The sequence below is a fragment of the Podarcis melisellensis genome (assembly GCF_964234715.1).
Source record: "Podarcis melisellensis genome assembly, chromosome: 14".
In the NCBI taxonomy this organism is placed as follows: Eukaryota; Metazoa; Chordata; class Lepidosauria; order Squamata; family Lacertidae; genus Podarcis; species Podarcis melisellensis.
In genome coordinates this window covers 9,877,439-9,900,382 of record NC_138546.1, presented here as the reverse complement: position 1 = coordinate 9,900,382, position 22,944 = coordinate 9,877,439, and the positions used below count along the sequence as shown (strand labels likewise).

Below are 22,944 nucleotides of genomic sequence, written 5' to 3'. Positions count from 1 at the left end.
CAGTGCCTTGTGAACAGCTACACCCAGATCATGAACATTAACAACTTATCCCACCACCATACAGTTCAAGGAAAACCCCAGGAAATGTCAAGCACCCAACGTAATACTCCTTTATGGAGATGTGACAGCTAGCCAAGCCACACAGCAAGCTCCCTTCCTGCACAGAACCACATCAGCCTGCAAAAACGGGTCTAGCACTGATGTGCTAGCTTTCTACATGTGGGGGAGAATACAAATGGAGGAATGCATTTAAAAACCGATCATACGTTTGCAGCCTGAAGGAGTTGCTTAGCAAAGAAATCCAAAGGGTTTGCCATGTAGATGTTGGTGGAGACTTGTTTTCTGTTGCTCCAGAGGGCAGGTCTGGAGTCAATGGGTGGAAATTGCCGGGAAGCAGATCCCAGCTCAAGATTAGGTGGGATTTCTTAACACAGTAAGATCCACCGGCCAGCGGAAGAGTCTGCCACAGGAGGTGGTCGGGTCTCTCCTGCTGGAGGTATTTAAGCATCTGTCAGCAATGTGGCAGATTCTTGCTTGAGCAGCACAGTGGACTGGGTGAATTTCAGGATTCCTCCCTACCCTAAAATTCTATGGTTCTCAGCAGTGGAGTCCAGAAAGAACCACACAGAATCACAGAGTTAGAAGGGACCCCGAGGGCCATCTAGTCCAACCCCCTGTAATGCAGGAATCAACACATGGTCCCCCATCCAATTTGACACCATACCGGACCCTGCTTAGCTTTGCAAATGTACTAGCCTTTCAGTAAGGGAACAGGCAAGGTGTGCTAGAGCAGACTGCATTGACCTGGTGCCCACCAGGTCGACGAAGCCAAAGAGATCTCTGGTGCCACGTTTTGCAAACTGCGAAGACTGGCGATGATGTGGAAAGGAAGGCGAGTGTCTGTATTCATGGAATCCAACTTGGTTATTACTGCTTATGTTTCTTGCATTTATTAGAGCCACGTTTTTCACAGTGATTTAAAAAACGGTACAAATATTAAAACCAAAATGAAACAGAATCTAAAAATACATCCATAATGTATATAAAAAGGTGGGTCTAACACAAGCCACCCCCAGTAAAAGGGGGGGGGGGGAGAGGACACAGGTATACCTAATGCCCTCCTAATTAAGGACCAAAAATCATTCGTGAAAAGACATGTTTTTGTCTGGCACTTAAAAATATAGGATGGATGGTGCCAGGCTTGCCTTCCGCAGGAGAGCATTCCACAAGGAGGAAGCCAGCACTGGAAAGGCCCTGTTCTCATATTGCCACAAACAACATGAGAGAGCCTCAAACAACAAACACAGGTTCCAGGTTGGTTTTTTTTGGGGGGGGGGGGGGGAGAAGAGATGGTCTTTGAGGTTTTGCAAGGCCCGACATCTCTGCCTGTCTTGCTTCTCCTAATACCACTGGTTTATTCTGCTCAGAATGTTCACCAATGGGGTTTGGTAAGGTGAAAGTGCCATGGCTCTTGGAGTTGCCACTGGCTTAGCTGCTGTGATGTCACAGAAAGTCTGGCCAACCCAGCTGTGTTGCTCAGCAAATAATAAATAATAAATAAATAATAATAAATAAATAAATAATAATAATAATAATAATAATAATAATAATAATAATAATAATATATTTATACCCCGCCCATCTGGCTGGGTTTCCCCAGCCACCCTGGGCGGCTTCCAACAAAGGATTAAAATACACTGGTCTGTTAAACATTAAAAGCTTCCCTAAACAGGGCTGCCTTCAGATGTCTTCTAAAAGTCTGGTAGTTGTTCTTCTCTTTGACATCTGGTGGGAGGGTGTTCCACAGGGCGGGTGCCACTACCAAGAAGGCCCTGTGCCTGGTTCCCTGTAACCTCGCTTCTCGCAGGGAGGGAACCGCCAGAAGGCCCTCGGTGCTGGACCTTAGTGTCGGGGCTGAACAATGGGGGTTCCTTCAGGTATACTGGAGCGATCTTTCCAATTCAAAGATCGATGAGTATACCATGTGCAATTTGGCCTATTCTCTTTTGGCATTAACACTATGAATCTCTGAGTGTAACTTGAGGTGTGCGCAGATGGTCTTACAAGTTACTGAGGTATTTTGCTGGCACCATGTGCTGTAAATAAGATCAGGCCCAAGCAGGCGTATGTAATAGGATCCAGAAAATAAACCCTTAAATCCGTCTAAGCAACCGGCCTCCATTTACGTAACTGTACTGCAACAGGTAGCATGAAGCATCTTGGTTTTGTTCCCACCCCCAAGGAAAAGCAAACCATTTACTTTGCCTGGATGCCCATCCAGAGCATCTGCTGCCTCTGGACCACATCTGGGTGCTTCTGGACAAAATCCTCGTCGTAACGGAGCTTGAATTCCCAGCCCCTGTTTATCCTCAGGAAAGACATGTGCTCCAAGAAATCTTTCACATCTTCTGGGCCGAGCTGCACAAACGAAGCAATAGATATATGTAACCAGCTGCTTAGGAGAAACCAAAACCCTCTTTAAACGAGATCGGCGGCCACACAAAGCGCCAGGGTGTGGCCCCGCAAGAAAAACATGGGAGGCTAAACTGCACCTCCAAGAAGCCGAAACTCAGAGAAGGCATTAAGTCCGATAGATAAACCAGCTCCAACTTGCCTGTGCAATCCCTATGCTTAGGGCGTAAAACTAGCATATCTACAAATGGAAAGGCAAAATTCCCCTACAAAGCAATTGCCGCTTCATTTAAGGAAAATGCAGGAGACTTTGTGGATATTTAAGTTATAATAAGAAAAATCTTAATAATTATTCATAAAGGAAACAGTTTATAAGAAGTAAATAAGGAGGCCAGGTTCAGAATAAAGGAAGTATTTCATTTGGTTGTTTGTATTGTTGTATGCTATGTCCACTGTATGTTATGTTCACGTTTAATGAGGGTGGATCGGTGTGGTGGTGGGGGGTTTGTGTTATGTTGTAAATAAAATTCTAGTAAAAATTAAATAAATAACAAAAATGCACCGGAAACTATTCAGAAGTGGAAACATGCTCCTCTAAGCCTCATGCATATTAATCCGATTCCTACCCCGTGGCGTTGTGGTGTGTGCGTGCAAAATTAAGGGACCCTTCCTGCACACCTGCGGTAGGGACGTGACAAGAATTCACTGCAAGGGGAAAACCCGACTGTTCCTTTTAAACCATCAACTGGATATTTACCGGTAGTAGCGAAGTTGTTGTTTTGGAAGGGTCAACCCTGATGACACAGTACCAAAAGATGCAGCAGATTGTTTTGAATCAGGCATAGGCAAACTCGGCCCCTCCAGATGTTTTGGTACTACAAATCCCATGATCCCTAGCTAACAGGACCAGTGGTCAGGGATGATAGGAATTGTAGTCCCAAAACATCTGGAGGGCCGAGTTTGCCTAGGCCTGATGATTTAAAAATAATTATAATAACGCTGCGTATGTGAGAGTGCATGACAAAACGCTTTAGCAACAAGCGTGCGTGATCTGTGTGATTTGTCACGGTTGCAAATTTTCTGTGGATTTTTTTGTTCCCTTTTGGGGGAAGACATCTTGGCAAGGAGGTTCAAGACCCAGAGAACAGCTTTCTCCTCAGACCATAGCAAGGGGGAGATCAGCAAGACCCAATTCTTTATAGCTCTCCCCTATAAAACTGTAGGCCCCTTTTGCCACTCTGCTATGGGGCAGGAGGCTCACCATACACTGAATGGTTTGAAAGAAGTTATCAAAGCCCTGGATTGAAAACAGAAGGTTGAACCAAGATGAGTGTCCCGAACGAAGCAAAAGAATTATAAAAGGAACTCACTTTTGTAACTGTCGCTACTTCCTTCCGAACTACCCAGCGGTCTTGTGTAAACTTCCACATCTGAGGAGGGAAAACGCCATGGGAAGGGGAGAGAAGGACACCATCGTATTAAAAAGAGGCCGTTCTCCAGTGTGAATACAGCCGCAATCTTAAAAAAAGCACAACTGTTAATATGAGGGAACTGCTGTTGAACCTGATGTACTGAATCTCCAGTATGGAAGCAAGTAAAGGCCTCCCCTGGGCAAAAAACGGTTAAGGAAAAGGGCATTATTCTACTAACCAGTCCCACCAATTTAAGGATTTCCTCTTACGCAACAAGACACCTTCCTCCCACCCAATGCTGCTCCAGAGGGTTGGGGGAAAATTTTGGACAGATAGATTGAAGGGGACACACCAACAGGAGAGAGGGGGCAAATGTTCTGTTGAACAAGCAGAAATCCTTGTGCGGACAGAACAATGGCCTTGCTGTGCTGGATTCCATCCTAAGCTCTCTCTCCTTCCCCCCTCCACTTTTTAAACTTCAAATGATTAACACAAGCAGGAGCCCACCGGTGTGCTCACCAGGGCAAACATACATATCTATCTGGCGAGCAACTGCCAAAGTGCCGAGTGAAAGTTGGACAAGGAGTGAGCCTTGTATGGAGGTCTGGGAGGGACCAACAACCCCTGCCCACTCCCCCCCAATGCTTCTGAACACTTAAAAAACAAAACAAAACAAGCACAGGGTTGGTAGAGAACACACATTTTGTGTTGGGTGGCTTCCAAGGGTTTCTGGACTTGAGAAGATAAATGTTTAAACGGGCAAACGGATTTCCTATACTTCTTTGCAATGCTGTTGCAGCGAAAGGAATATTTGACTTTCTTGTTTTTTATTTTTTAATACTCACAACAAAATCCCTCCCTCTGCAGAGCACTTCCGCCGGGACCCCACTGTGCGGGCTGGAGGTATCTTTTGGATAGAGGACATCGCTGTTGAAGACAAACCATTTATTAGCCGCAGGACACCACAGTGCGACCCAAGAACACATGTACAGAAATTCCGGGCACCCATCCAATGGCACCTTGAAACGTTGCCTGGGAGTGCAAGCCACCAGCTAAAGGCATTCCAAGGAGAAACCAAAACGCTTTGTATATATTAAAGCCGGAAAGAATTTCACAAGAGTGAAAGCTACATAGAAGTGCATGTGACACGACCGGTTTCTATTTGGCAGGGTTTTGAAAGAACCAGAAAGGTGTGTGCAATGCAGGTGTGTACAATGACGGCGTAGTAAATAACTTCAAAACTACCACATTTTTTGCTCTATAAGACTCACTTTTTCCCTCCTAAAATGTAAGGGGAAATGTGTGTGCGTCTTATGGAGCAAATACAGGCTGCGCAGCTATCCCAGAAGCCAGAACAGCAAGAGGGAATGCTGCTTTCACTGCGCAGCGATCCCTCTTGCTGTTCTGGCTTCTGAGATTCAGAATATTTTTTTCCATGTTTTCCTCCTCAAAAAACTAGGTGTGTCTTGTGATCTGGTGCGTCTTATAGAGCGTAAAATACGGTAAATTTTAAAAGAAAAGGAGGAGGAAGAAAAAGTGGTTCTACAGGTCTACGTACATGCGGTTCCCTCTGATCAGAAACTCCCAAGGAGAATTCTGAACATCATACAATTGCACAACTCTTGCATGAGGTTCAAGAGTCTTGCATTCACTTACAAGGCCGTTAAGAACTTTGGTCCAGGATACTTCAAGGGTCACCTGATTCCTTATATCCCTGCCTGATCCCTGAGATCTTTGGGTGCCGGGAGTCACTGTTCATGATCCCGCATGGCTCAGGTGCATGGTTTGTATCCAACAAGGAGCCAGCTTGAAAATATGCAATAACAAACTGTCATGCTTTGCATTGTGTGCTATTGTGTTTATATCACTGTAAAAAAAGCAGCAGCAAGAAGAATAAGAGCTGCCGTAATTCGAACAACAGGCTGGCGTTCTTTGCAAGGGGTGAGTCCCTGAAGAACAAAAGGCATTTTTACCTTTTCACAACCCAGTTTCCCTGCACCAACAGCGCCACCTGCTGTATGCACCGCAAGGCTGCCGTAGGATCCGTCCCAGAAGCCAAGAGGCTCATCAGGTTTGCAAAAGCGATGACCTTCACTGCAGAAGGGGGGAAAGCAGAAAATACAAATAATCCTTAGAGATTCAAATACCTAAGTCAAGGACGGAGTCCCGGTGGCCTTCTAGACGTTGCCTGACTGCAAATCCCATTGTCCTTGGCCATACCAGCTGGGGCTGATGGGAGCTGGAGTCTAGCAATTATCTGGATGTCTGAAGGCTTTCCAATCTCTGGTTGAAGTTAAAAGTTCATAGGATAAGAGAGCAAATAATTGCAAGCAGTGAAATATGGCCCATCTGCCCTAGTACATCTAAAGTATCATCATGCCACTTTAAACCATCCTAGAATCATAGACCTGAACAGTTAAAAGAACCCCCGGGAATGCAGAAATCTTTTGCCCTGCATGGGGCTAGAACCCACAGCCCTGAGAAGAGTCTCATGCTCTTACTGCCTGAGCTATCCCAGCTTCCCCCAGTGAATCCTGGGAGCTGTAGTTTGTCAAGAATGCTGAGAGTTGCTGGGAGACCCTTATTCCCCTTCACAGAGCAACAATTCCTGGGAAGAGGGATGGAAATTCTAGCTCTGCCAGGAGAATAGGAGTCTCCTAGCAACTCTCAGCACCCTTAACAAACTACAGTTCCCAAGATTCTTTGCTGTGGGGGGGGGGGGGGAAGCCATGACTGCTTCTAGCGGCAAGATGCTGCTTTAAATATGTATTTCAGGCGGGGCCCGGTGTCTCCCTGTTTAATATGGCAGGCTGCATCCATTAACCAGGAAGCGGGAGCAGGAGGGGCTGGTAACGCAGGAAGTCAAGAGAGTTCAGAGAGGCCGTGCGAGTTGCGTAATGTCGAACAGCATACCGTTTCTCATCAAGATCTTGATCTGGTCCGCAAGGGGCAGAGTCCTCAGTTGAGCCATGGGAAGCACATTACTTGGGGCTACAGGCTTGTCCCTATGTAAGGGAAAAAAGGTACGATTTGGGAAACCACCACAGATAACTGAGGGTTGGTGATTTATGGAAAGCTGCCCTCCCCATTTCAGCAAGAGTTTTATTTCATTTATAATCCAAGGAGCTCAAGGCGACATACGTGGCTCTCCCCCTCCCCTTCCCACCCTCACAACAACCCTGCAAAGTAGGTTACGCCGAGCAATTGGTTACAGGTTACCCAGTTAGCTGCATGGCCAAGTGGGGACTTGAACCCTGGTCCCCCACTCTTAACAACTACACCATATTGGCTTGGGAGAAACCAATCAGCCCAGATTGGGGGGGGGGGAATGGGATGTGGGAGCAGGAGATGCGACCATGGTTATTACAAATGGGAACAGGTCAGCTTCACAGAAACGCCCCCTTTGCCTGATTTGTTTTGCCTGCCTAGAAAGTGTCCCTGAAAACTCTAATGCATCTTGCTCCCCTGGATGTGAAGAATGCCTGGGTAGAAAGCAAAATTTGCATTTTCTGCCCCGCCCACTTTTGCCACAGGCCCCGCCCACTCTTGGCATGTGGCCCCTGGAAGATGGGTCAGAACAGAATGTGGCCCTTGGCTTACTTACTTTTCATCTTCCACACTCGGAGGCACCAGCATCATCAAGTACTCACTGCGGGAAAGAGAAAGAATAGGTCATATTGCTTGCCTAGAGAAGGGATAGCCAACATGGCGGCCTGGACAACAGCTCCCATGATCCCTTGTTGGGGTGGCAGATGACGAGGGCTGATGGGAATTGTAGTCAGAAATATCTGAAGGGCACCAGGTTGACTAGCCTTCCCCCAGTCTAGGGAATCTTCATTCAGAAACTCGTCTCCCAAGAGACACTGCACATACCTTTGTAAATCAAGAAAATCTTTAATAAAAATACATTTTTTTAAAAAAAAGAAACTCATCTTCCATTTTGCCTTCCCACACACAAGGAACACGAAACCTGCCAGCACAGCTCATTTGAGGCCTAGGGGAACAGCTGTGAGAAAGCAACAGCAGCAAACATCATGTGGGGAGACGGTAGCAGTGGCAGAATGAGGCCCAAGGCATTGTGAATTGGCCATTTAACTTTGCAGAGGTGGAAAAGCCGGCAGAAAGTCTACGTATACAAGCTTTTTGTCAGGCCTGGAATTTATTAAATGCAGGGGGGGAGGGGGGACTGTAAACATGCCATTTCCCATGCTAATAAAAAATGCATTAAAAGTGCGCTTGTGTGTTATTTAGTAAATGTAAGTTAATTTGTTGGTATCTTATGTTAGGAGATGTTTTTTCTTTTGTTTTCGTTATTATTTCTCTTTTTTATGTATTTTTTTTTTGTGTGTTTGTGTTATGTATGTTTCTTTTGTTTGTTTTAATGTTTGATGTAGCAAAACGAATTAAAATCAATTAAAAAAAAAAGTGCGCTTGTGAGCCCCCGACTTCAGAACTGCCCCCAACAAAACAATTTGAGGAATTAAAAGAAAGACCTTTACCTTGGAGATTTAATTAATTCCGTGTTCCCAGCCATGCCGTGACCTTGACTAAACAAATACTGGCGCTCGTGTTCGGAACGGCTGTCCTGGGGAAAGAAGGGGTGAGAAGCCCAAGATTCATGATGGGGTACCGATTCCAAGGAATCTTTAGAGACTTAAGGGCTACTCCGAACAACTGCTCAGACCCCCGTTGTGCTTAATCTCCATATTTCTCCCATATAATATGAAACAGAATAGCTGGCATTCCCCTCAAATTGCTGTAAGACAGACTTGTAAGGGTTTTGAAAGCAAAGCTTTCCCCCACAAATTTCAAGTCCTGTTGGATACGCTGAGAAAACCAGAAGTATATGGACACTTCCTGTGTCACACAACTCTTACTCCACGAGCCACTGGCTTTTGGTTGCAGTAACTCCACCACAGTCCAGGTTTGGTGGAATGTTTCAAAGATCATGGAAATCATAGAACTGTAGAGCTGGAAGGGACTGTGAGGTAATATAGTCCCAAGCCCCTGCAATGCAGGAATGGTTTTGCCCAACGTGGCGCTCGAACCCGCAACCCAGAGATTAAGAGTCTCATGGTCTACCAAGTGAACTGGTCCCTTGGCACAATTGGGGGGGGGGGGAATGTCAGTCCATCACATAATATAGCATGGGAAGCACTGCCCTGGCCATCCAGTCTTCAGTCCCCTCTCCCCAAATCATCACCAAAAGGGACTATAAAAAGGGGGAGAGGAAAAAAAAACCACTATACAAGTATTACTTAGGCTTACTTGGAACTAATCTCTAATGTATTCAAGAATTCGCACTATATTCATATTTATTCCACTTATTAATGGCTTCCCATCTTGAAGCACTCCATGTCACAACATAAAACAATTACAGCATAACATTCTTCTTTATCTTTTTTTAGTTTTCTCTCTCTTCTTTTCTCTCGCTTTCTCTTTCTTTAGCTTTAAACTTTCCTTGTCTTTTCCTCCTTCTGACTTTGTTCCCTTTTATTTTTTTTTAATATAATTTTTATTAAGTTTATAGTATACAAAATCCAACTTCCAAACACTTATTTCCATAAATCTAGTGGACTCCCCCCATCTTCCGAACACTGCATTCTCTGTAAATTTAAAACCTCAGCAAATTGTTAACTTATTTTAAACATAATAATATATCTTCCATTTTATCGTGATATCTGGTCTCTAAACATTTCAATCTAATTCCATTGTTTTAGTTTCAACACAATAAAATTATTTCATTACACCACTTCTGTCTTGTTGTTCCTTATTTTCCAATTCACAAAATTAACCGATGCTGAAGCTGTAATTTCCTAAAAAGGAGCATTTTTTAACATTCATACAACTTATAATGCTTTTTCAAATAATCCTTGAACTTTTCCCAAACTTCCTCCGTTTCTTCTTCTCCCGAGTCTCGGATTCTGCCAGTCATTTCAGCCAGTTCCATATAGTCCATCAGCTGCGTCTGCCATTCTTCCAATGTGGGTAGATTTTGTGTCTTCCAGTGCTTTGCCATCAAGATCCTTGCTGCTGTAGTAGCGTACATAAAGAAAATTCTATCTTTCTTTACCACCCTCTGGTCCACCATGCCCAGGAGGAAGGCCTCCGGTTTCTTGGGTAAGGTGAATCTAAGCACCTTTTTTAGTTCATTATGTATCATCTCCCAGAAGGCCTTCACCCTCGGGCAGGTCCACCAGAGGTGTAAGAATGTCCCTTCCTCCTCTTTACATTTCCAACATTTGTTGTCAGACAGGTGATATATCTTTGCAAGCTTGACTGGGGTCATGTACCACCGGTATGTCATTTTCATAATATTTTCCTTCAGGGCACTACATGCCGTAAATTTCATTCCGGTGTTCCATAACCTTTCCCAGTCTTCAAACATAATGATGTGCCCCAAATCCTGCGCCCACTTTATCATGGAGGATTTAACAATCTCATCCTGTGTATTCCATTTAAGCAACAAGTTGTACATTCTCGAAATTAACTTAGATTTTGGCTCAAGCAACTCTGTCTCTAATTTCGACTTTTCCTCCTGGAAACCCACTTTTTTGTCCGCTTTAAAAACTTCCTGGATTTGAGCATAATGTAACCAATCTCGCACCTTGTTTTTTAACTTTTCCATACTCTGCAGCCTCCAATTATCTCCAATTTTTTCAATTATTTCCCAATATTTAGGCCAGTGGGCCTCCATATTGAGTCTTTTCCGTGCTTTGGCCTCCATCGGTGAGAGCCACCTCGGAGTTTTACTCTCCAATAAGTCTTTATATTTTGACCAGACCATAAAAATTGCCCTTCTGACAATATGGTTTTTGAATGATCTATGAACTTTAACCTTGTCATACCACAAATATGCATGCCACCCAAAAGCATTATCAAATCCTTCCAGGTCGAGGACATCGGTGTTCTCCAATAAAATCCAATCTTTCAACCAGCAGAGGGCTGCAGATTCATAATATAACCTCAAGTCCGGCAGGGCAAACCCCCCTCTTTCTTTCGCATCCGTTAGTATTTTAAACTTAATTCGGGGCTTTTTGCCCTGCCAGACAAATTTAGAAATATCCCTCTGCCATTTTCCAAAACATTCCACCTTGTCCACGATCTGGAGGGCCTGAAACAAAAATAGCATTTTCGGCAATACATTCATCTTTATAGCAGCTATTCTACCCAACAAGGAAAGTTTCAGTCTTGACCATGTTTCCAAATCTCTTTTGATCTCTGACCAACATTTCTCATAATTGTCCTTAAACAAATTCAAGTTTTTGGAGGTCAAGTGCACCCCCAAATACTTTACTTTTTTAACCACATTTAATTCCGTTTCTTTTCTGAACTCCTCTATTTCAATGGTTGTCAAATTTTTTGCTAGAACTTTAGTTTTTTGTTTATTCAGCTTGAATCCCGCCACCCGACCAAAGTCAGAAATTAATTCTAACGCTCTTTTAGTACTAGAGGCTGGCTCCTGTAGTGTTAATACCAAGTCATCTGCAAATGCTTTCAGTTTATATTGTTTCTCTCCGACCACAATTCCCTGTGCCAACCGGTCCGACTTTGTTCCCTTTTAGACTAAGTAGCTGTTTTATCTCAGCATATTATAAATAAATATATACTTTGCAATGGAGATGTATTTTTTATACATCTTTGAATAAATAAATTTAGAACGGGGGAAAATAAAAAAAGCAGCTAAAATATTTGCATATGTAAAAACAATTCAAAACGATGACGGCACCTATGTAAAACCAGCTCATGTCTGAGACAGATACCAGCTGGGATAAAGACCTTAGGTGGTTTGTTGAAAGGAGGACATCTTTAGCAGGTGCCGAAAAGACAACATAATCATAGAGTTGGAAGGGAGCTTGAGAGTCATCTAGTCCAACCCTCTGCAATTCAGGAATATGCAGCTGCCCCAAACAGAGAAGTAAACTTTCACAGGAAGAGGTTGCCAGTATCACAGGGACCCTGAGAGTTAGTCTAGTCCAGTGGCCTTCAATCGATCGAGGCCTGAGACCCGACTGCATGCAACTGCAGCTCTCTGTTTACTGCAAAGGGGGCAGCGTAAAATGTAAAACTCGCTGTGCATATTTAGCATATCCACTTTTGCAGCAGAAACACAAGTACATGTGCCTAAACGCCTACCTTTAAACCGTAGTAATGCAGGTGAGCCCAGTGCTCCTCCGCCTGCCTCTTCTGCAGGAACTCGTAAGACTGAACTCGACGTTGCCGGGCCTGTTCCGACTCGGGGCGGGAAAACCTCACCTGGAAAAGGTGTCATTTCCCCACGATTAGCCACAGGATCCAAGCACCAAAAATGTCGGACAGAAGAAACCTTGTCAAACCACCAACCCCATGTATGGAAATCCTCTCTGAGTCCACGGTGGTACGCAAGGAATTAAAAATGTACTGAAGCCAAAAGCTTGTTTTTGAAAGGAATGTCTCTAAGACATCAAGCTGCTGGAGATGTGACTGGGATAATTCTTCCCTAAAACATTCATTTGTACAATGTCCTACAATGAGAGAATTCTGGCAGCAGGTGATGGAGACAATCAACATGACTTTAAACAATATTTGAAATTCATTTTTATAAATACCATGAGGTCTGGTGAACTACAATAGCAATTCCCCCCCCCCCTTTTTTTGTAATGTACACGATATTTTTTTTTCTTTTTCATTCTGTTTTGTTTTCTACATGGGCACTATTTCTTGTTTCTTCTTCTTCTTCTTGTCTTCTCTTACTCTGTGCACTTGTAATTCTGTCATTTTTATTTTTCAATAAAGAATATACAATTAAAAAAAATAAGAACACCAACCAAAATTACTGGCAATGCAGCCGCGGCCGGCGCCACTGCTTGTACTTTTTCACAGCTCCACCTGTTCTCACTCCCGTTTTCCAGAAGGAAAAGAGGTCCTAGTCCTCATGGCTGATATTGACGCAACTCGCCTCTGCTTTCCTACGCTGTTCTCACCTATGAATTACCATATTTTTCGCTCTATAGGACACACCCAACCATAGGACGCACCTTGTTTTAGAGGGGGAGAACAAGGGTTAAGTACTTAATTCATTCCGGAGGTCCATTCTTAACCTGAAACTGTTCTTAACCTGAAGCATTACTTTAGCTAATGGGGCCTCCTGCTGCTGCCGCGCTGCCGGAGAACAATTTCTGTTCTCATCCTGAAGCCAAGTTCTTAACCTGAAGCACTATTTCTGGGTTAGCAGAGTCTGTAACCTGAAGCGTATGTAACCCGAGGTACCACTCTAAAGGGTAGATGAGACTCAACTAATCAAGGAAATAGGTCTGAAAGGTTGGGTCTAATGCCCCCCGCCAACTGCATTCCTTAGCAGCATTTCTCAAACTTGGGTCTCCTAGCTGTTGTTGGACTACAACTCCCATCATCCCTGACCACTGTCTGGCTAGCTTGGGATGATGGGAGTTGTAGTCCAACAGCAGCTGAGGACCCAAGTTTGAGAAGCACAGCCTTAAAGCAAGGAAGCTGTAGCCTCCAGTCACTAGTGGACTTGGTCCCAGACAGCATGCCCCAAGGGCCAGGGATTATGGGACTTGTAGTCAGTGTAGGCACTACTGAGCTTGATGAACCAATGGTCTGACATGGCATAAGGGAGGTTCCTACGTTCCTTACATCTGGAAGAGTTGCAGTTTTGCCACTCTTGGTTAAAGAAACACAGGGAGTTTAAAGAGACAGAGGCCTTAGCTCTGGGATTACCGGGTTCGATAAACAAATAGTCCAAGCTGGTACAAAGCAGCTTCCTACATACATTTCTAGGCTACAGATTCTGAAGTGCTGCTAAATAGGGAGTTTGGGCCTACCGTGATCTGCTTGACGTCTTCTTCCGCTTCATCCTGAGAAGAATCGCCAGCTGTTAACAAGGGGGAGGGAAGCGTGAAAATCACTACTAAAATGCCTTGACAGCCAACATTTCTCCAGGCAGGGATGTGTGATCTCCAATATAGATGCCATTACATTTTCTGGAGTTGCCAGGGGAACCTCAGACAGGGGCGGGGGGACTTAAGTTTCAGGCCGAGGGCCGTGTTCCATTCTGAATGGGCTCCTGAGGGCCACATGCTGATGGTGGGAAGGATCAGGGGCCAAGAAGGGGCAAAGCAGCAAATGTAAATGTTGACTTTGGTACATAGTGGGCAACACACATTCACACATACATCCTCCACCCCAACAAGCCAGTATATGTCCCAACCAGACAAACAGGCTTGGGGGTTTGAAGCAGGGGCATGTGAGGGCTGAGGAGAATTCCAAGAGCCAGGTATACAGCGCCACCCCTGGCCCCCGAATCTGAGGACACCCACCCCTGATATAAGAGCCCTCTTGGATCAGACCACAGACCTACCTAAACTAGCGTTTTTGCTTCCCTATAGGGATCGATTTGCTGTTTCTGGGAGATCCAAAAGCAGTATACCTGAAGGAGTGTCTCCTCCCCCATCGTTCTGCCCGGACGCTGAGGTCCAGCTCCGAGGGCCTTCTGGCGGTTCCCTCATTGCGAGAAGCAAAGCTACAGGGAACCAGGCAGAGGGCCTTCTCGGTAGCGGTCCCTGCCCTGTGGAACACCCTCCCATCAGATGTCAAAGAGATAAACAACTACCTAACATTTAGAAGACATCTTAAGGCAGCCCTGTTCAGGGAAGTTTTTAATGTGTGACGTTCTAATGTATTTTTAATCTTTGTTGGAAGCCGCCCAGAGTGGCTGGGGAAATCCAGCCAGATGGCCGGGGTACAAATTATTATTATTATTATTATTATTATTATTATTACTATTACTATTATTATTATGAACACAAAAGTAATAGCCACCCACCCTCCTTTGAGAGCAAGGACACAATATAAACGTTAATAATGATGATGATGACAATTTGTTCTTTCGTATATAGCTTCCAGCTCTGTGTGCAATATATAATCATCACTGAGTTATCCCTTGATGGGATGATCCTTGACAAACACACTTTTGGAGCCGTCCAAGACTGTAGGTGTTTGCACCCTAAAAGAGGAGCCTGCTGTATCAGACCAATACAGTGGTGCCCCGCAAGACGAACGCCTCGCAAGACAGAAAACCCGCTAGACGAAAGGGTTTTCCATTTTGGAGGCGCTTCGCAAAACGAATTTCCCTATGGGGTTGCTTTGCAAGACGAAAAAATCTTGCGAGTTCCTGTGGTTTTTTTTCGCTCCCCCCCCTTTCCTAAGCCGCTTAACAGCTGATCGCTAGAAGCCGCTAGACCGTTAATAGCGCTAATCCACTAAGCTGTCAATGGGCTTGCTTCGCAAGACGAAAAAACCGCTAGACGAAGAGAATTGCGGAACGGATTCTTTTCGTCTAGCGAGGCACCACTGTAGTGCATTTGGTCCAGCATCCTGTTCTCCCAGGGGCCAACTATTCGACTCCTTGCAGGATTCGAGCACAACAGCACCCTCTGCCCCTGCAGCTTCCAGCAACTGGTATTCAGAAACACAGCTGCCACCTGACTGTGGAGGAGGAACAGCCATCATGGCTAGTAGCTGTCAACAAGCCCTCTCTCTCCTCCACGAATTTTTCTGATCCTCCTTTTAAAGCCATCTTGGCTGGCAGCCACCGCTGAGAAAGGCCCATAGTCTGACTAGCCAGTCGACAGAGAAAGCCTAGCAAGCTACTCACGCTCATTAGCAGCTTCTCGCTCTCTGTATTTGGCATCTGCTTTGTCCAAGTAGGTGAAACTCGGCCTCATTTGCAGGATTCCATGGAGAGGCGTAAGGTGGAGCTCACCTGGAGGAAAAAGATGGGCATTTTCACAGCCATTTTCACTGTCTAGGGAAGAAAGAAGCAGGCAGAGCCACACCCCGGAGCACGCAGGCGGGATGATGAAAATATTGTCGCCAATCATCTCATTAACAGAATGCCAACATTTTAAAAATACACACACACACACACACACATATATATATACTTGAGCGCGCGCGCACACACACACACACACACACATATATATGTGTGTGTGTGTGTGCGCGCGCGCGCTCAAGTATTTGAATTGTTAAAGGAATGGTGAGGAATCTGTGGCCCTTCAAGGGCATCTGAACTAGTATTCATTTAGTGAATTTCTTTATTTCAATTATTTAGTAAATTTGTTTGTTCATATCACACCCTTCTTCCTAAAAGGAGCCAAGGGCACATTCACAACTGAAAAACAAAAACCGTAAACATTCTAAGAACAGTTACAGTTTTAAAAGATTCTAAAAGCATATGCCAAACCAATAAAATCTTTTAAAACTAAAATAAAAGCAGTCATAGTTAAAAACATCCAGTGATCGTGGATTTGCCAGGAACAATATACTTCAGCCACCCAATGCCTGCATCAACAGGAAGATTTTCAAATGCCTACTGAAAGCTAATAAGGATGTAGGCAGATGCACCTCACTAGGGAGGGCATTCCACAATTGGGGAGCCACCACCGAAAAAGCCCTGCCACAGGTCAACCAGTGGTGCCACCACCAACAAGGCCTCACCTGCCAACTGTAGTATCAAGATGGTTGATGCTGAGGAAAGTGCTCTTTTAAATACTTGGATCCCAAGGCATATAGGGCTTTCCATGCTAGTACAAACAACTTGAGGCTGGAAGCTCACTGGCAAACTCCCATTATGGCCAGGTTGGCTGAAGCTAATAGCATTTTAGAGTCCAACAAACCACTTGGAAGGCCATAGGTTCCCCATCCCTTCTACCAAAATTGGTACAAGTCTTGAGAATTCAAGTGTCACCTTTTCTACTTTTCTTTCTTTGCTTGTTTGTTACACAAGAAAATACTTAATAAAAGCTAAATTTAAAAAGTAACCTTTTCTGTAGATTGCAGCGGCATATCGCGATATGTTACTGGTCGTCTGTGAGGAGGAGAACGTTTGCTTGTCCATCATCTTCCTGCAAGGACAGGAAGTTACCTCAATTATATCTACCAGAGCAATGGTATTCTACTAGCAGGTCACAGCCCAGGATCAGACTCCATTCACTGCTTTTTAAGGAGAAACAGGGGAAATGTCCACAGTACAAATGTATACATTCCAGTTATGCATTGCATGTCTGCTCAGAAGGAAGGCCTGCAGAGTTTGCCCCCAAACATGCGCAGGATTGTAATCCAAGGCCCAGTTCAGATGTTAACAACCTGTAAATTACAGTGGTACCTCGGGTTAAGTACTTAATTCGTTCCAGAGGTCCGTACTTAACCTGAAGCACCACTTTAGCTAATGGGGCCTCCAGCTGCCACTGCGCCGCCAGAGCACGATTTCTGTTCTCATCCTGAAGCAAAGTTCTTAACCTGAAGCACTATTTCTGGGTTAGCGGAGTCTGTAATCTGAAGCGTATGTAACCTGAGGTACCACTGTACATAACTCAGAGCTTTCCAAACTGTGTGTCGCCACACATTAGTGTGACGGCTGCAGTGTGTAGCTGTGTCACGTGAACGCTCCCCATTCTCCTCCCGGGGCTGGAAAGGGCTTAGTTTGCTAGTAAAACTGAATTACTGTGTCGCAAAAAGATGCACACATAAAAAGTGTTTCACGGAGATGAAAAGTTTGGAAAGCTCTGACATAACCGATAAGCCATTGTCTTTCAGATTGGTAATGAGCACTGGGCCCATGAACTTTCTCCCCGAGTATTGCAATTCTATGCTTCCTGAGTTTCTCAATCCATTGTTTACATTGAAACTTGAACCAGGAAACTGTGGTTTAAATTCCTGACTTCAAACCAGAATATGAAGTCAAGTTTGGGGACAAGGCAGAGCAGACACAATCAAGATCTTTCTATCTAAACCTGGCTTCTCCACCCTGGAAAGCTGGGGGGTTGTCAATGCCAGCTGCTGTTTTGAGATCTCTACCACACATACACAAACAATAAAAAGAGTTTTTTAGGGAAGAGGGATGGCCCTAAACTAGTATGTCTACTATGGAAATGCACTCCAAGACAAAGGGAGAAAAGAGGAGAGAAACCTACGCTTAAGTAATTAAGTTTGGATCCAAAGATTCAGATAGAGAATGACGATTGAAAGCAACTCTACTAGAGAAAACAATGATGTGTAGAATGGGGGAAGGATGCTCTGTGTTCAGAAGAGGGAAAGAACACAGGCGTATATTTTTAGACGTGATAAAAGAGCCACAGGTTGAGCAGCTGAAACACAAATTGCTCCATTGCTCAGCTTTCAGGCTATATGCATATTCCGATTTTAACAGGGAACTCAGCCTTAGTATGGGTCAGGCCATTGGTCCATACAGCTCAGTGTTGTCTACTCTGACTGGCAGCCACTCTCCAGGGTTTCAGGCTTTCCACAGCCTTCTCTGGAGGCACCAGGGACTGCATCTGCAAAGCAGATCTTCTGCCGTCCCCCAGAACACTCAGGATCTTATATTCAGGAAGCAGCTTTATGCCAAAAGCCAGACCCAGTGGTCCATCTACCTCAATATGACCAACACTGGCATGCAGCTGGTGCCCAGGTTTTGCAGACAAGGAGTCTCTCCTAGGAGAGCGATGGACGTTTTAGGGCTTTGGGGTCTTGGTTACAGGCCCAGCACATCTCCACTTCTCACTCTGCTGGTCAAGCAATGGTGGAGTCAAAACCCAGCTCCTTGATCTATAGCAAAAATGGTACTTACGAGGAATACGTGCTGGTTTCATCTGTACACGTGCCATCGACGTTGAGCGCAATCTGCTCTCCTTTGCTGCGGCAGTAATTGGGGTTCAAAGTGTCAATGGCCATTTCCAGCTCAACCTAAGCACCGGTAGATCAACAGTACATTGACAATTAATAAGCAGAATAGACTAATCAGGGAAAGATGAACCAAAACACAAAGTGTCTGATTAAAATCTGTAACAGTAACTGTAAGCCTGTGTTTCAATATTTTTTAAAAAAATACGCACTAGGTTTTCAAGAGCGACAACATACAAAAGCTAATGCTATTCTAGGCTGCATCAACCAAAGTATAGTGTCTAGTTCAAGGGAAGTACCGTATTTTTCTGTGTATAGCGGACGCTTGGGTTGCAAACATGATCCATGTGGGATGCACATTCGTAACCTGCAGCGTTTGCAACCCAAGTCTGCGCGTCTGCGCACGCATGGGTTGCGATTCGGTGCTTCTGTGTATGCACAAAGCGTGATTTAGCACTTCTGCGCATACATGACCACTGAAACCCGAAAGTAACCCATTCTGGTACTTCCGGGTTTCAATGGTCCATAACCTGAAAAAACGCGACCTGAAGCAGCTGTAACCCGAGGTATGACTGTATAAGACTAGGTTTTTTTACCTTAAAAATAATGTCAAAAATTAGCGGGTGTCTTATACACGGGGCCATCTCCCCCCATTTTTCTTAAATCTGAGTCCCCCCAAACAGTGGGCGTCTTATAGACGGAAAAAATACATTAAGTGTACCGCTCTATTCTGCCCTGGTCAGACCACACCTGGAATACTGTGCCCAATTCTGGACACCACATTTTAAGAAGGATGCTATCAAGCTGGAATGTGTGAGGAGGGAAACCAAGATGATCAAGGGTCTGGAAAGCAAGCCTGATAGGAATGGTTGACGGCTTCGATCAGTGGAACTGGCACATTTACAGGTGCCACATAATACTCTCACTCAGTGGCGGAGCTTCATGCTCCAGTACCGGGGGGGCATAGAGCAGGTGGGGGCGTCCTGGGGCGTGGTGTGCTGCCCGTAGGGGGCGTGGCGCACAGCACGAGCGGGAGCGCAGCCGCGATAACACCCTGCCGTGATTGTGCTGCCAGGGGCGGTGTGCTCCCCCCACGCGCCTCTTCCTCCGCCAGTGCTCTCACTGCATCTGTAGCAACTCAGTTGTTTAGTGTGGCAGCGCCGACACTTTGGAACTCCCTGCTTAGATACCAGGCAGGCGCCGTCACTGTATTATTTCCGGCGCCTGCTGAATCCATTCCTATTCAGACAACCCTTCTCAGGTGCTTAAAAAGTTTGTATGAGTTTTAATTTGTTTTAAGTCTATTCTACTGTGGTTTATTGTGCTCTTATCACTGTAAATATTTTAGTGATCATTTTATTGCTTTATCCTTTTCATAGATCACTCTGAGGTTTTTTCCTATGACCATACAAATTCTATGGAATATGAAATAAATAGCCAGACCACTTTGTACATCTAGCCCAACACAGTCTCCATTTTACTGGCAGCAGTCTTCCAGGGTTGGATAAAGAATGTCCCCAACCCTACCTGGTGATGCCCCACCCCGGCTGTCCTAGGTCTGGCACACTGACTGCAGTGGCTCTACTAAGCCATAACTTTTCAAAAATAACACAATTTGGTTATTACTCAACTGTTTCCAAAAAAAGAGAGAATAGGCTCAAACCTTTTGCTGCTTTGGTTTTATCTTTGCCGAAAGATGAGTTACGTCATCATACGTCATCGAAGCTGGGCGAACGGGATACTATGAAAACACAAAGATGTTGCTGCTGTTAAGGCTAAAACAAACCACCACTTTTGGTGCAAGAATGGGGGAAACCTGTCACTGGGGGCATTCATATGGGGGGGGTGAGAAGATGCAGCCTCCTCCCAATGAACCATGATTTCCAGCTGAAATCCAATGCTTCATAAGGGGGCTTCCCCTCTCTCTCGCCAATTTCGTTTTGGGGGTTCCCCCTAACCTTCTGGAGCAAATTTTGCCTGCAGGGGAGATGAGCAGAGGGAGAAGCCCTGTGAGCACAACAGCCACATTGGGTACAACCCTATATTTGTAGGATTTGAGATGTGCTGGCACCCTTCTCCTGTTAGAAACTAGCCTTTATCTCTTTAGTTGGGAGTATTTGGTCTTGCTGCCCGGACCCCACCTGTATCTCTCACTCTCCAGATGCTGAATTACAACTCGACTCTGATCACTTGGCCATGCTTGGTTTGAAGTGACAAGGGTTGGGAGTCAGGAGTGACTCACTGTGTGGGGGTAAGTGGAGGTCAAGTAAAGTCACAGGAAGCTTGGGGAAGCTCCAGGCTGTCACGGGGGCTCCCACAGATGTCTGCGCACCTGTGGGGCTACTGCCCTGAAGCTCCCCTGACTTGAACGCTGCTGCCTCGCCTCTCTCCATCCTAGCAAATCCAGCACTGCTGTTGCTAGGAAGACACCACTGCCTCCGCCCCCCAATGAGGCAGCACTGGCTGAAGGAGAACAGATTCCTTGCCCCCTGCTTTAGTTAGTTTTCCCTTTAAACAGGTTAATTCGACAACTAACATACCTGGAACAGATACAGCTTCTCTGACAGACTTTTGGCCAGGTACACATCAATCTAACAAAAGGAGGAGGGGGTGTTAAAAAAAAGGCATGTTACATTATATTTAGCACATAGAAGTTTACAAAATCATCCCCAAGAAATATACAACCCTCTCTGGCAGCCACTCAGGCTCAGCACCATATTTGGAGTGCTTCATCATGGAGCCCAACCTGAACCAATTACTCGCCACCGATTTCCATGGCCAAAACCCCCAAAAAGCTGGAAACCCCAAGAGGAAACATACAATGCTCTTTAATCTGTCCTGGAGCCAATGCAGATGGAAGAGATGTATCTATTTACCTCCTGTATAATTGGGTCATCTTCTTCATTTGCCATAGTAGCATGGAAAGAAAAGTGGTGTTGCTAGTATTGTTTCGAGAGAACTGGAAAAGAAGAAAGAGAAATCACCAAAATTCAGTTAAGCCAGGACTCTCTTTTCTCATTTCTTAGCAAACTTGGCATAACAGCAGCTTGATGTGCAGACCTTCATGAGTGGTAAAGTTTGTCTCCATGCTGTAAACAAATAATGATAATAATATTTACCTGCTAATGAGCTGCCATAGAAGAGCTGAGAAGTCAGTTCAGAGATGCAAGAGGATAGGACAATGACTTGGGGAGAGAAGAAGAAGAAGAAGAGGGAGAGGAGGAGGAGGAGGAGGAGGAGGAGGAGGAGTTTGGATTTGATATCCCGCCTTTCACTCCCTTTAAGGAGTCTCAAAGCGGCTAACATTCTCCTTTCCCTTCCTCCCCCACAACAAACACTCTGTGAGGTGAGTGGAGCTGAGAGACTTCAAAGAAGTATGACTGGCCCAAGGTCACCCAGCAGCTGCATGTGGAGGAGTGGGGAAGCGAACCTGGTTCCCCAGATTACGAGACTACCGCTCCTAACCACTACACCACACTGGCTCCCAGATTGGTTTGTTGTTGTTTTTTAACATATATGAACATGGCAGACTACCCAGCAACACCTCCCCCAACCCCTGGCAAAGTGGTGTAGTGGTTAGAGTGTTGGACCTGGAAGACCAGGGTTCAAATCCCTGCACAGCAATGAAACTCACTGGGTGACCTTGGACCAGTCACAGTCTCGCAGCCTAACCAACCTCACAGGGTTGTTGTGGGATAAATCAGGAAGGAAGAGAACCACGGATGCCACCTGGAGAAAAAGTGGGGTAAACACGTAAAAAATAATAAATATTATTGGGTTGAGGTAAGACTTAATCCTCATGGAAGTGTAAAGTTGCTGTTGCATTGGTAGGGACAGGGCTGTTGTTTTTTATTCAGTCCTTGTATTTTTATGAAAAGAATATGTATATATATATATATTTTAATTACCTGCTAAGGTCAGCTGCTCAATCTGCAGAATTCAGAGCGGATTAATTTCTTGGCAGCAGCCTGTGAAAGCTTTGCCACAAAGCTTTGCTGAGCAAAGTGCTGCTATAGGCACAGAAGCAACCAGGGACTGTAAGGGGTAGGGAGAGTTGGCAACCCTAGCAGAGGAATCTATTTGGACAGCTATCATCCAATATTGTGTTAGGGCAGCGTAATAAATAGAAGCCAACTCAGGAGCCAGGGCAGGTCAGGTGGTCAGTGAGTCACCAAGAACTCCCTGGTAAAGCTCATTCATTGTCACTGCAACTGCTATGCAAGGCTGGGCTCAAGTACAGAGTGCCACTCCCTGCTCTAAAGTAATTTAGCATTGAAGACTCAAAACCCACATTCAACTCCTAAAGGTAAAAGAGCAGCAGCCAAGGATAAGGTGAAAAACATCCACCCCAATTTCATTGATCCAATAACCCTTCCACATATATAAATCACCTGCCATGACTGCAAAGCTCAAGCTGAACTGGACGACAATTATT

The 22,944-nt window shown here is 45.1% G+C and overlaps 1 protein-coding gene across 1 annotated transcript in view; it reads right to left on the bottom strand.

Moving 5' to 3' along the window:
* Positions 1 to 22,944, bottom strand: part of POLR3E (RNA polymerase III subunit E) — a 38,768-nt gene that overhangs the window by 14,784 nt on the left and 1,040 nt on the right. Inside the window, exons 2-16 of the mRNA XM_081889182.1 lie at positions 21,386 to 21,468; positions 21,050 to 21,100; positions 20,173 to 20,250; positions 18,457 to 18,572; positions 16,650 to 16,732; positions 15,481 to 15,588; positions 13,649 to 13,698; positions 11,961 to 12,080; positions 8,324 to 8,409; positions 7,429 to 7,473; positions 6,738 to 6,829; positions 5,798 to 5,918; positions 4,670 to 4,751; positions 3,783 to 3,842; positions 2,261 to 2,418 (exon numbers count right to left, since the gene is read on the bottom strand). Of these exons, the coding sequence (XP_081745308.1) occupies positions 2,261 to 2,418; positions 3,783 to 3,842; positions 4,670 to 4,751; positions 5,798 to 5,918; positions 6,738 to 6,829; positions 7,429 to 7,473; positions 8,324 to 8,409; positions 11,961 to 12,080; positions 13,649 to 13,698; positions 15,481 to 15,588; positions 16,650 to 16,732; positions 18,457 to 18,572; positions 20,173 to 20,250; positions 21,050 to 21,100; positions 21,386 to 21,421 (1,286 nt within the window). The 5' untranslated portion in view covers positions 21,422 to 21,468. The remainder of the gene's footprint in view (positions 1 to 2,260; positions 2,419 to 3,782; positions 3,843 to 4,669; positions 4,752 to 5,797; positions 5,919 to 6,737; positions 6,830 to 7,428; positions 7,474 to 8,323; positions 8,410 to 11,960; positions 12,081 to 13,648; positions 13,699 to 15,480; positions 15,589 to 16,649; positions 16,733 to 18,456; positions 18,573 to 20,172; positions 20,251 to 21,049; positions 21,101 to 21,385; positions 21,469 to 22,944) is intronic.